The sequence below is a fragment of the Theropithecus gelada genome, chromosome 9 (assembly GCF_003255815.1).
Source record: "Theropithecus gelada isolate Dixy chromosome 9, Tgel_1.0, whole genome shotgun sequence".
NCBI classification, from domain to species: domain Eukaryota; kingdom Metazoa; phylum Chordata; class Mammalia; order Primates; family Cercopithecidae; genus Theropithecus; species Theropithecus gelada.
Genome location: NC_037677.1, coordinates 65,979,185 through 65,993,505, shown reverse-complemented (window position 1 = coordinate 65,993,505; position 14,321 = coordinate 65,979,185). Strand labels below are relative to the sequence as shown.

General features: G+C 40.8%; 1 protein-coding gene across 5 annotated transcripts in view; it reads left to right on the top strand.

Moving 5' to 3' along the window:
* The window catches only part of MYPN (myopalladin), a 105,085-nt gene that overhangs the window by 33,804 nt on the left and 56,960 nt on the right, over nt 1-14,321 (top strand). For all 5 annotated transcript variants that reach the window (XM_025396635.1, XM_025396638.1, XM_025396634.1 and 2 more), the window contains 4 exons: nt 3,121-3,296; nt 5,638-5,689; nt 8,497-8,611; nt 10,195-10,266. In XM_025396635.1, the coding sequence (XP_025252420.1) occupies nt 3,121-3,296; nt 5,638-5,689; nt 8,497-8,611; nt 10,195-10,266 (415 nt within the window). The remainder of the gene's footprint in view (nt 1-3,120; nt 3,297-5,637; nt 5,690-8,496; nt 8,612-10,194; nt 10,267-14,321) is intronic.

The window sequence follows — 14,321 nt, the reverse complement described above, 5'->3', positions numbered from 1 at the left end:
ATTTGGATGTTGTCCCAAATAGAGGTAATAATTGAAATTATAGGATGGATAAGAAGGCCAAAGGAGAGAGTATATAGAAAACTATGGTAGGCACTGTGGATGCTTACAAGAGCATCTAAGACACTGTCTTTACCTTCAAAGAATTTACAACCTAGGAAACTGGACACATTTTCAAAATAGAAAATAATAAAAGAGTGCGTAATCAAGTATTTGCATGACATAGTATATGTTTATTTTTTTAGGTGAAGTTAGAAAACATAACAATTATTCAGAATTGATAGTAAAATATAGCTTTGTGGAGGAGGTGATATCTGAGCAGAAGTTTGATGAAAATAATAAAAGAGTGTGTAATCAAGTATTTGCATGACATAGTATATGGTTTTTTTTTTAGGTGAAGTTAGAAAACATAACAATTATTCAGAATTGATAGTAAAATATAGCTTTGTGGAGGAGGTGATATCTGAGCAGAATATTTGTAGTAGCTGAAAGGCAGAAAAAGAGAATCTCAGAGAGAAAAAACATGGGCAGACTTGAATGTTGGGGCGTGACCATGACATATTCATGGAATAATAAAGAATAGCTTGACTGTTGGGAAGTAGTTGAACAGGTGAGTTTTCTTCAGTGTGCTTTAGAATCTTGCCTTCACCTAAAGGCAAGATGTGTGTGGTGACTCATTCCTATAATCCCAGCACTTTGGAAGGCCAAGGCAGATGAATTGCTTGAGCCCAGGAGTTCAAGACCAGCCTGGGCAACATAGCAAAACCCATATCTACTAAAAATACAAAAATTAGCCAGGTGTGGCAGCACATGCCTGTGCTCCCAGCTACTTGGAAGGCTGAGGTGGGAGGATCACCTGAGTCCGGGGAGGTTGAGGCTGGAGTGAGCCATGATCATGCCACTGTACTTCAGGGCAACAGAGTGAGACCCTTCCCCCTCCCCCCCCAAAAAAAAGGCCGGGCGTGGTGGCTCATGCCTGTAATCCTAGCACTTTGGGAGGCTGAGGCGGGTAGATCACAAGGTCAAGAGATCGAGACCATTCTGGTCAACATGGTGAAACCCTCTCTCTACTAAAAATACAAAAATTAGCTGGGCGTGGTGGTGTGCAGTGTGCACCTGTAGTCCCTGCTACTCAGGAGGCTGAGGCAGAAGAATCGCTTGAACCCAGGAGGCGGAGGTTGCGGTGAGCAGAGTTTGGACCACTACACTCTAACCTGGTGACAGAGCGAGACTCGGTCTCAAAAAAAAAAAAAGAATCTTGCTGTATAAATGGTAGGAGGGAGAAGATGGATTTCAGCACTGAGTGGTTAGATCTAAATTACAGGAAAGATTAGCAACTGCCAGGGCTACTTAATTTTTGATACTTAGTAGTTATTATACCTCCCAGTTAATTACTTTTTATTAAATTGATTAACAGTTATTATTTCAAAAAATGAAAAAATGTAAAAGGGTACATTGAGCCAGGCCAGGCGTGGTGGCTCACACCTGTAATCCCAGCACTTCGGGAGGCCGAAGTGGGCGGATCATGAGGTCAGGAGTTCGAGACCAACCTGGCCTAAATGGCGAAACCCCATCTCTATTAAAAATGCAAAAATTAGCTGGGCATGGTTGCAGGCGCCTGCAGTCCCAGCTACTCGGGAGGCTGAGGCAGGAGAATCGCTTGAACCCAAGAGGCAGAGGTTGCAGTGAGCCGAGATCGCACCATTGCACTCCAGCCTGGGTGACAGAGTGAGACTCCATCTCAAAAAAAAAAAAAAAAAAAAAGGTACATTGAGCCATCTCACTCCTATCTGTCCTTATCCATCTTGTTTCCCTTTGCCCCTAATAACCGCTTATGATTTGCATTTTATTCTTTCCAATTTTCTTTCTGCAAATGCAAACAACATGAACATATCTTATTTCTTGTCCCCCGTAAGGTCATATTCACAAGTATGGGGGTGGGGTAGAACTTCCACATATCTATGGCAGGACGACATAATGCAACCCGTAAACCTCATTTCTCACACAAGGCTAGCACCCTATATGCACTCTTTTGCACCTTACTGTTAAAATTCAATTATATATCTTGGGATTCTTTCCATGTTAGTACACAGTAATCATTCTCATCTTCTTTTTAGAGCAGCATAGCGTTCCGTTGTGTGGCGGCATCAGTCCCCTAAGGATGAATGCCTGAATCGTTTACAATGTTTTGCTGTTTGAATGAGTAGCCTATACATTCGTCATTTTGTACGTATGCAAGTGGATCTGTACAAGATTCCCACAAGTGGGATTGTTGGGTCCAAGGATATTTGCATCTGTAATTCTGGCAGTATTGGCAGACTTCTTTCATAGGGTTTATGCCATTCACACTAGCAATGCATAAGAGTGGTCAAACATTTAGACTTTTGCCAATCTTCTACATGAAGAATGGAATTTCCATTTAATTTTAATGTCCATTTCTCTTATTATGCACCTCTACATTTTAAACATTATTTTATATAGTATTTTTGGTAAACTTTGGCCAGAAAACTAGGCTGTAATATAAATTTCTAACTTCAAGGATATAGAATTGAAAGAAAATATGGTAACCTATAGAAACATATTTAACTTGGGTTATTTGCCAGAGTTGGGCCACTCCTGGGAGAATATGGCCCCTCCTCCTTACTCTGATGGTTCAAGTAACAGAACAAATTAATTTTCATTTAGTTAGGTCAGATGAAACTTAATAGAAAGAAATGAGTGTCCTCAACTTTACGAACTTGTATTATCTTTTACATTCTCTCTACATAAGCTAATGTAGCACTTAATGCATATGATAGGAATCAGAAAGTCATTTTAGGAGAAGCCAAGTTCCGCATCAAAGACCCCGATCTTTGTACTTGGCTGTTCCTGCTTTCTCACCAGTTTTCTCAGTTGTACCATTCTTAACTGAAGCTACTTTCTAATTTCCTGAGTGTGGTGTCAATGCGGTTTGAATACTGCCAACTCTTCTCACTGTTATAAAAAAATAATGTTATAATGATGGGGGTTTTTTGTTGTTGGTTCTGACTTTAAATGAAGCTCATTTAAGAGAATATCTGGAGCTGTCAATGTTACTGTCTCGCATTTGGGTCATGTCCAATGACCATATTCTTTTCCCTGCAGGTGGTACTGTGAAGGCAAGGAGCTTGAAAATTCCCCAGACATTCACATCGTCCAGGCAGGAAATCTGCACTCACTGACCATTGCAGAAGCCTTTGAAGAGGACACAGGACGCTATTCCTGCTTTGCTTCTAACATCTATGGGACAGATTCAACTTCTGCTGAGATTTATATAGAAGGTATATGACACTTAATAGTAAGACATTTAGTTATACTAAATAAATAGTTATTGAGGGCCTCCTCTACCACACGCTATTCTAGGCAATGAGGATACAGCAGTGAACCAAGTAGACAAAAACGCTTAGGCTCATTTACTGATGATTTACATTACATGATGGGAAAGACAGAAAATAAACAAGATAAACAAATAAAATATATGATATGATAGGTTTATATAAACACTGTGAAAGAAATAAAAAGCAAGAAAAAGAGATGGGAATAGTGCATGTGTGAATGTGGGAGGTGGAGGGGTGGGGAATGAGCCACAAGGTCCTTTGAGAGAAATTTACTCTAGGCAGAAAAATCAGCAAGTACAGTGGCCCTGAGGGTAGGAGTGTGCTTGTCTTAAGGTACAGAGATGAGCCAATGTGGCCAGGGTGGAGTGAGCAAGAAAGTAACAGAAGATGAGGTCGAAAGGTAAGACGGGGTGGAAGTGGAAGGAGGGAGGTAAGCAGACCACAAAAGTCCTTGTAGGTCATTGCAGGAACTTTGGTTTTGACCCTGAGGTAGATGAGAAGTTCTGGAGCATTCTGAGCAAAGACATAACATGATCTTAGTTTTTTTGTTTTGTTTTTTAGACGGAGTCTCACTCTACTGCCCAGGCTGGAGTGCAGGAACACAATCTCGGCCCACTGCAACTTCCGCCTCCTGGGTTCAAATGATTCTCGTGCCTCAGCCTCCCAAGTAGCTGGGATTACAAGTGTGTGCCACCACACCTGGCTAATTTTTGTATTTTTAGTAGAGACGGGGTTTCACCATACTGGCCAGGCTGGTCTCAAACTCCTCACCTCAAGTGATCCGCCCACCTCAGCCTCCCAAAGTGCTGGGATTATAGGTGTGAGTCACTGCACCTGGACGATCTGACTTAACAGTCACTCTGGCTGCTGTTTGAGAATATACTGCAGGGAGTCAAGGGTAGATGCATGGATACCATTTGGGAACACTGGAAAGGCGTTTACATTGGCATCAAGTTTATATGATTAATTTGAGGTGAAAAAAATCAACTTATGCTCCTTTGTATCTACCTAAATTTGTGCTCCTATTTTATCTTATCCTCTGAATTTTGTCTGCAGATCATTCTTTAGCACCTTTTCTTTAAAAACCAATAATACTTTATGTATGCCTTGGTTTTAGCATTTAAACATATTATTATGGTATAGATGCCCATTTATCAACTAGATTGTAAGGCCAGGACTTATTTACATCTCCGATATGTATTTGTACAACGTACTTACATAGTACCAAGTACATAGTGAGTATTTGGTAAACATTTTTTGAATAAATACATGAATAGAAATGTGTTGTATGTGTATGTGTTTTTATCCTCACATTCTTGGAGTCCAATAAATACCTCCAGATTTAGCTGTGTTATATCTTCGTGGAATGCACTATCTTGAGAAGTAAATCCAGGATCAAAGCTCTGCTAACAGTGCTGAGATTCAATTGCTGGGTTTTTGTTTTTGTTTTTTCTTTGTGGCAAAAAGACTTTAAATACCCCCTCTCTCACGATGAAGGATGACTCGTTAATATTAGACTGAACGGAAGAGGATCCACCTACACCTACAGTGTTTGGAATCCAGTGTAATCCCTTCTTATATTCAATCTGTGTAGGCCAAGAGCAAGAGGACTTATGAACACCAGAGAATGTCTGCAAATACTGCTCTGTTAGGCCAAAGGCACCAGCAGGTGCTTTACATACAAGAACACTTAGAAGTTGGGTCAGTGGCCGAGCGCGGTGGCTCACATCTGTAATCCCAGCACTTTGGGAGGCCGAAGCGGGCAGATCACGAGATCAGGAGATCGAGACCATCCTGGCTAACATGGTGAAACCCCGTCTCTACTGAAAATACAAAAAAAAATTAGCCGGGCGTGGTGGCGGGCACCTGTGGTCACAGCTACTCCGGAGGCTGAGGCAGGAGAATGGCGTGAACCCGGGAGGCGGAGCTTGCAGTGAGCCGAGATGGCACCACTGCACTCCAGCCTGGGTGACAGAGTGAGACTCTCTCAAAAAAGAAAAAAAGAAAAAAAAAAAAGAAGTTGAGTCAGTTAATTTGAACACTAGCACTAACTAGACATGTGACCTTGAGCAATTCCTTCAACTTCTTAGGGCCTATTTCCTCGTTTGTTAAGTTGGGTGTTACTGTAGGGAATCACTGAGTTCATTTCTAAGATTCTGTAGGTATTCAGATATCTAGGAATCAGGTAAACAAATTATCATCTTAAAAATCTTATGTCGTGTTTAGGAACCAATTTAAGAAATTATCATCTTAACAATCTTGTGTCTTGTTTTTATTTTTCCAGGGGTTTCTTCTTCTGACTCAGAAGGGGACCCTAACAAGGAAGAGATGAATCGGTAATTCTGATTTTCTGTCTTATAGCTTTAGCATCCTCAGATCAATTAATAGCTTAAAAAGAGCTATTAATTGGTTACTAGAACTTAAGGAGGGCGGCTCCAGGGTTTGACCACAAAATTAAATGAATAAATAAACAAATTGAGTGGATTTGAAGAAGACCCTACTTTTGCTTAAGTCTTGCCTAGCAGATTAATTTGAATCTTTCCAATTTACTCCCTACAGAGGATGAGCTCCTTAAGGACAGAAATCCTTTGTGTATGCCTACCTTGAAATGATAAGTTGCTTCTAGCTTTTGTGCAGATATGAACATTCATAACCAGAGTAAATGATCCCTCTTTGACCCCCTTCCTTTATCATTCTCATGGCCTTGAGTCAACTCCTTCTCTCCTGCCTTTTATGCCAACCACCTCCTTAGAGGGCTTTCTGTCTGCTTCTGCCTTTTTCTCTGTTTTACAGTGTCCAAACTACAACCAGTTATTCTCTAAAAGAGATCAAGATTCTGATCCTATTATTTTCCTGACTCAGAAAAAGATTATTATCTATGAGAAAACAAAAATCAAACACGAAACAAGCAGCAACATTAAAAAAAAATCTTAACATGGCGTACATACAAAGCCTTATTCAGTAGAGCATCAACCAAGTTTTTCTGTCCCCTCCTCCCTTCCCCACCTCAGGCTGTCTACATTGTTGACATCTCACCCAAGTCATGTATAGTTCCTCTTCACTCCTTCGTTCAAGCTATTCACTTTGCTAGGATTGCCCTATCTTCTCTGTCTAGCAAACTCTTATTTATCCTACAAAACCCAGTCTAAATGTTCTTTCTCTTTGAACTCTGTAATAAACTTCTCCCCTATTGCACAAGCATCACTCCTTCCTTGTGACTTCCATAATGTGTTACAAACCTAAGGGGTATGAATTTTGATCTATAAACTTAAATAAGCAAGAAATATCCCATTTGTTTATTTGCACTAAATCTACTTGTAGTTGTTGGGATTTAGCCTCAGGTGTGTATCATAGAGACTCAAATTAACTGTGACTTAAATGAAACAGATATTTATTTCATATTTACATACAAATCTGAATTTGGTGGGTAAAATGACTCCACATTCCACTAGGTTCCTGTCTGCTTCCTGTTTTCTGCTTTGTCTCAGGCTGAGATGTTGCCCTCATCTTCTTAGGCTAAAATAGAAAGAAATAAAGGCTTGTCAGCCTTTTAAGGCCATCTGTCTTAAAATACATATACCACTATCCCAAATATCCCATAACCAGAAAGTACTCATGTGGCAACACCTAGCTGCAGTGAATGTGGGATATGTAGTCTTTATTTGGAGCAACCACGTAAAGAAATCAGGTATTCAATTATTGTAGAAGAAGAAAACAGATGCTTTGGACACACTGATTGGCTTTGCATCAGCACATCATTCTGTTTGAGACCAGATGATGCCTGGTTGGGGAAAACATTCAGTCTGGTATTGAGTGTCACTTTCCCCCTCACGGTTTTACAATGAGCCATAGAGAGAGAGAGCAGTTTTGGAGCAAGCACCATTCTAAACACATTACATGAATTATCTCATTTAATCCTCACAAAACCCTATAGATAAGAATTTTGTATTACTTATTTGTTTGTTTTGAGACAGAGTGTTGTCTGTTGCCCAGGCTAGAGTGCTGTGGTGCAAGGTCAGTTCACTGCAACCTCTGCCACCCAGGTTCAAACGATTCTCCCACCTCAGCCTCCCAAGAAGCTGGAATTACAGGCGCACACCACCATGCCTGGTTAATTTTTTTGTATTTTTAGTAGAGATGGGGTTTCACCATATTGGCCAGGCTGGTCTCGAACCCTTGGCCTCAAGTGATCCACCCACTTCAACCTCCCAGAGTGCTAGTATTATAGGTGTGAGCCACCGTGCCCCCTACAGGAATTATTATTTCCCCATTTTAGAGATGAGGAAGCTGAGGCAGAAAGATATAACCCCTAGACCAAAGGAAAGCCCTCTGTCTTCAGTCATCTATCCATGGGTTAAAGGTGAGAGGCCCATGTCCCAAATTCCAAGTTCCCTTCAAGCCCAGAGCTTGTTGCTTTCTGACATGTGTAATTACTGATATCTTTAACAAGACTGGGAGTCCTTTACTGAGAGAGATGGCCTTCCCCTCTGGACGCAGTTTCTCCCTGGGGTCAGGTTCTCTGGCAAGATCCACAGACCTCTGTCTCTTCCATAGCAAAACTAAAATAATCTCCCCTCTGCAGCCTTCTCAAGAATACTTGCTGGCTGTCTTGCCCTTCAAATACTCTCTTTAATTTGTATAAACTTGAAGAGCTTGTTGACTTTATGCCATTTCTGCTTTTTGTCATGCCAAATTCTCAGAGGTTAAGTTTTATATATATGAGACCCTGTCTTGGATAAGAGGTATAGATTTACAAAGCCTGGCCTCTTACTTGAAATGGGAGGGGGAGGGAAACTACCGAGGGTAACAACAAAATGAATCTCAAAAAATTACCTTCTGCACGTGGTTCCGTCACTGCATTTGTCTTGGTGGATCTCAGTTAACTGTTAATATGTTTGACTCCCTGGCTACACTGAGAACAACGGCCCAAGGACAGGAATAGTGTCTTATTCATTTTCGTGTTTGCATTGCCTAACAAAGTGTGTAGCAAAAATGCCCTTGGTCAATGTTTGTAAAATATCATCAAACCAAGATTTGTATTACACTCATCTGTAAGCAGTGATGCCATTACTAGTTTTCCTAAAATAATTTTCACGAAGAGTGATAGGTCTGTTTTATAATCTGTATTTTAATAATTTCTCAGAATCCAGAAGCCAAATGAGGTGTCATCTCCTCCCACTACCTCTGCAGCCATTCCTCCGGCAGTACCCCAAGCCCAGCATTTGGTGGCCCAACCTGGTGTGGCAACCATCCAGCAGGTACAAGAATCTAAGTGAAACACAAGTGCCGTCCACTGTGACAGACAGGCATGGTGACCATAACCATCTTGCATGGCATGATCCGTGTTCTTCTCAGGTGCAACTCCATCATCAGGATAATCACCTTGTATTTCTGGTGTTTGAGAGCAGTGGTTCCTGTTGCTTTGGGAACATATTCTCAGGCTTCATAGGCAAATTTCTGAGGAAAAGAAATGCTTTACAAATTAGTCCCTGGCTTTTCAGCTTTCTAAAGGGTGCTGATTACATATGCAGTGAGCTGCCAGCTCTCAGACTGGCCTAGAACAAACACCCTATATCATAAAACCTGATTCGTTTCATGAAGCTGCAGAGAATTCCACTTTCTAAGATGAAGCAAGCATGTAGTTATTTTTTAGAAAACAGCAAAGGCTCTCATCCTTCAAGTTAATAATAGTGATATATGCTTATTGTAAAAACAATTTAAAAATACAGAAGTATGCCAGGTGTGGTTGCTCACACCTGTGATCTCAGCACTCTGGGAGACCAAGGTGGGAGGACTACTTGAGTCCAGGAGTTTGAGACCAGTCTGGGCAACATAGCGAGACCCTATCTCTAAAAAAAAGAAAAAAAAATTAGCCAGGCCTAGTGGCATGCACCTATGGTCCCAGCTACTTGGGAGGCTGACATGGGAGGATCACTTGAGCCTGAGACGTCAAGGTGACAGTGACCTGTGATAGCATAGCTGCACTCCAGCCTGGGCAACAGAGTAAGACCCTGTCCTCCCACCCCCGCAAAAAATGTATTAAGTAAAAAGCTTAGTCAAGGTTCTATTCCAGTGCCTTCACTCCTCAGAGGTATCTCATGTTAGTAGTTTCTAGTGGGTAGTTCCAGGCATTGTCTATGCATATAGAATACATATATGTATGCATAGACTTTAAAACATATGAAGTCATACTACCTATACTTATAACATGTTATTGATATATTTCTTATATATATATATATATATATATATATATATATATATATTCTTTTCTATTTTTGAAAAAATTATTTGTAGAGATGAGGTCTCACTGTGTTGCCCAGGCTGATCTTGAACTCCTGGCCTCAAGCCATCCTCTCACCTCAGCCTTTCAAAGTGCTAGAATTACAGCTGTAAGCCACCATATCCAGCCTGATATAGTTCTTTATTGATGATCAATATATTTAAATATATCTATCTACAACCTTTTTGTAAAAATTATCCAACCCAGTTAGTAGTGCAGAGGAGTCAAGTTTTAGTTCTAATCCACTGGTCTTCAAACTGTGATCTTTGTAGCCCCAGGGGTTCTATGGAGCCTCTTTGGAGGTTTAGGGTTAATGACATAGATCCATAGATGTATATGTGAAGGGGTGCCATGGGGATAGGCAGCACATATTTTATAGCCACTATGACCTAAAGAGAAATAGAGTCAGTTCAGTCTAAAATTTGACATTGTTAATTCTGCATCAGTTTTTTGGTTTGGGATGCATTTCATATGCCAAATTATATAGGTTTGTTATGTCTCACTGTCCATCTAATAATCTTAGTAACAATGCATCTACTGTTGGTTCCCTTCTACCAGTGTCAGAGCCCCACCAATTACTTGCAAGGATTGGATGGAAAACCTATCATTGCAGCTCCTGTGTTTACAAAGGTAATAAAAATATTACTGCTTTCTGTCATGGCTTTAAAGATACCACAGCACCCAAAGTTATAGGATACAAGATTTATTCATTTTTATCTCAGGATTTGGTCTTATATATGTACAGTATAGGGTTTGGGGTTGTTTTGGTAGTTACTACAGTATCGTTTCAAGTCCCAGATTTCTAATAACAGTTTTAGTAATGAGAGAAATGTCTTTCCCTCTTACCACACTGATCTCTGTGGCCATTACACAACTGTTCAACATAGGAGCCGCCCCTAGAGGTCAAGTGATAAATTTCTAGTCACATATTACTCCAAAGGTTTCTCTGAATTTTTAGAAAAATTCAATTACAGGTACTTGGCTTAGTGCTCAAGGAGATGGAGTTAAATGCTCTTAGGGGGTTTAACATAAAGCCTCCCTCCCTGTAGGACAAAGAGCTTTCTTTTTCTATTCCATAGTATCAACTATTGAGGTGGCATCAAATTCTGAGTCTCATATTCTTTGTACTTAGCACTAGAAAATTTAGTCAAGCACATTCATTTACAAATGAAAAACCAAGGGAGGGCCAGAGAGGTGAAGCCGTGTAGCCAATGTCATAGATCCAGTTAGTGGCAAAATCAGGACTACAAACAAGTTCTCCCAATTCTCAGACTGTCAGACTGTGTTTATATGTTACCCAATCCAGTGAGTGTGAAGGTAAAAAAATTGAGTCACATTGGATTTTATGGTATTATGAAGACCAAATAGGCCGAATCTATGCCTGGATTTACAGTTTATTGTTTGTATGAACACCAAACTTAGGCCCAAATAGATTTTATCCTCTTTCAAGTATACTTTGGTTTAGAGCAGTGGTTCTCAATCATGGTTAATTTTGTCCTCCAGAGTCATTGGCAATGTCTGGAGACACTTTTGTTGTCACAATTCGGGGGTTGCGTTCCTGGCATCCAGGAATGGCGCTAAACATCCTATAACACATAGGATGACAGCTCCCCACAACAAAAATAGTCTAGCTCAAAATGTCAACAGTGTTGAAACTGAGAAATCCTGGTATGAGCAAAATGGGAAAAATGGGCTATTTTTCTAGTAAGTACTGATCCTTAAAGGAAGAGCTAAATCCACAACTTCTACAGAAGCATCTGTTTCATGGGAGTTCTGCTGTATCAGACTGATCATTCAAGATGGTTTTCCAAAACCCAGAGTGGAGTCTAGAGCGAACAAACCATATTTACCAATATCCATATCAGTTAGGCAAACATTCTTATGTGAAACAAGAGGCCTCTCAATTTTTCAAGTTCATTTCATAACCTGCGTTTGAGATTTTAGCTTTACTATTTTCAAAGTCTTGAAGTAGGAGAGCAATATGTTGTGATTTGGCGGATGCAAGACTTTGATGAGGAGTCCTAGGTGGACCTTTATGTGGGGGGTGTATGTGTATTTGTAACACAGCTAAGAGAGCTACTTCTTATTGTCTCTTATCGTCATTGCTAAGTCATCTAACCTTAAAACAGGGATTAAGTGCCACAGACACTTTAATTTATCATGCCAGTTTGTCACACCTTAGAGACAGTGCTGACTCTTCAAAGGCAGCTAAACCACAAGATAGTTTATACTCAGGCTCAGCTAGTCTCCCCTTCTCTTCCCTTCCTCAACTCTGTCTGCCCAGACAGACAGGTGACATCAGAGGGATATCAGGTGATACAGCCACTCAATTTCAAATCTTCCTAGGTACTGATGTCTTCCCTGCATCTTTGTCCATGAAAAGGGTCCAACTCTGTAAAATAGTTAGAAGAGATTTATTCTCAGCCAAATATGAATGACCATGGCCTGTGACAGAGCCCTCAGGAGATTCTGAGAACATGTGCCAAAGGTAGTCAGGGTACAGCTTGGTTTTATATCTTTAGGGAGACATGAGACATCTATCCGTACATGTAAGATGTACATTGATTTGGTCTGGAAAGGCAGGACAACTGGAAGTGAGGCCTTCCAAGTCAGAGGCAGATTCAAATTTTTTTTGATTGGCAATTGGTTGAAAGAGTTATTAACAATAGAAAGGAATGTCTGGATTAGGATAAGGGGTTGTAGAGACCAAGGTTTTATCATGCAGCTGAAGCCTCCAGGAGCAGGCTTCAGAGAATAGATTGTAAATTTTTTTTATCAGATCTTATCAGACTTACAGAATCTGTTCTATCAGTAATTCCAGGAGGTATAATGAGGCATGTCCCCTTCCCATCATGACCTGAACTAGTTTTCAGGTTAGCTTCAGAATGCCCTTGCTGAGAGGAGGGGTCCATTCAGATGGTAGGGGGCAGGCAGGGGAGGGTGTGGAGCGGGTGTGCGCTAAGAATTTCATTTTTGGTTTACCCGTATCACCTAGAGCATACCTCTGGCACGTTTATCATGACAGTAAAGCTGTTTACCTTTCAATCTCTCCTGTTCACCTTGAAGACTGTCTCTAGTATCTAGATAGGAGTCCATAGAGGCAGCAATAGGTAAAATGTTGTTATTATTTTGAAAAGTCCAATAGGACTTTAACATTTATTTATTTATTTGTTTGCTTGTTTGTTTGTTTTTTGAGATGGAGTTTCATTCTTGTTGCCCAGGCTAAAGTGCAATGACGTGATCTCGGCTCACTGCAACCTCCGCTTCCCAGGTTTAAGCGATTCTCCTGCCTCAGCCTCCCAAGTAGCTGGAATTACAGGCCTCCACCACCATGCCCGGCTAATCTTTTGTATTTTTAGTAGACATTAGGTTTCACCATGTTGATCAGGCTGGTCTCAAACTGCTGACCTCAGATCCGCTTGCCTCAGCCTCCCAAAGTGCTGGGATTACAAGCATGAGCCACTGCACCTAATTAACATTTATTTTATTTTATTTTATTTTAGACAGAGTCTCCCTCTGTCACCCAGGCTGGAATGCAGTGGCATGATCTTGGCTTAGTGCAACCTATACCTCCTGAGTTCAAGCGATTCTCATGTCTCAGCCTCCCGAATAGCTGAGACTATAGGTGTGTGCCATCACACCTGGCTAATTTTTGTATTTTTAGTAGAGACAGGGTTTCACCATGTTGCCCTGGCTGGTCTGGAACTCCGACCTCAGGTGATCTGCCCGCTCAGCCTCCCAAAGTGTTGGGATTACAGCCGTGAGCCACGGTACCCAGCCACATTTGTTCTTTACATTTAATTTTCATGAGCTGATTAGAGCCACAGATTGAGCTGCCTTTGTATGGCGACTCTGATTAGCTCCTTCTATTACTAATTAGATGCTCTGATTGGCAGATACATATACTTTTGATAAATGAAAATAGGAAAATGAATTAATCATTAACATATTTTGTTTGTGAGATAAAATCTCTAAAAGAAATAGCTTCATGGTGGGAAAATGGTCCTTAGTACACAGACCCAAACCCTGACGAGGTTTTCTCAGCCTCATCAGGATATGTGCTTTTGCCTCCATAAATGGGATAAGGATTGTTCAGGCATTGGGCACTAGGATAGGCAGTGGCTCAGATTCCAGAAAGACTTATCAGCAATGATGTGCTTGCGTTAGTTTCCGTCAGTGAGGGCAGGATTGAGGTCATAGTCACTGCCAGTGTCATTAGCAAATTTCTGAGTCAGAGCCACCAGTGATGGATGGTATCATGTGGCTATGAGCCATGATAACAGATGATTTGCATATGTTTGTTTGGCTTACTCCTGCTCTATTTACTTGTTTAGGGACTTCTGGCATTCCAGTCCCTATGACTCACTTTCTATACTGCCCAACAAAGCATTTCTTTGCCAGTCGTGGCAAGAAGCCACTTTTTTTTTTTTAAAGAAACGCTTAGAGAGCAGAGTTTTATTTAACTCCTTCCTCTGCTGGTGACAGCGAAGTACTTATCTTCTTTTAAAAAAAGTTAAAATGAAAAGAGGGTTGCCCAGCAAAACAGTGGTAGAATTTGAGAGTGGACTACGGGATTCCAAAACTAGTTCACTACTCTACTCATAGGTGATGTTTTTAAACATACCTATGTTTTTAAATGCTCTTTAACTGTGGATAGAGATAGGTTATCCTCCATCCTCTACGCA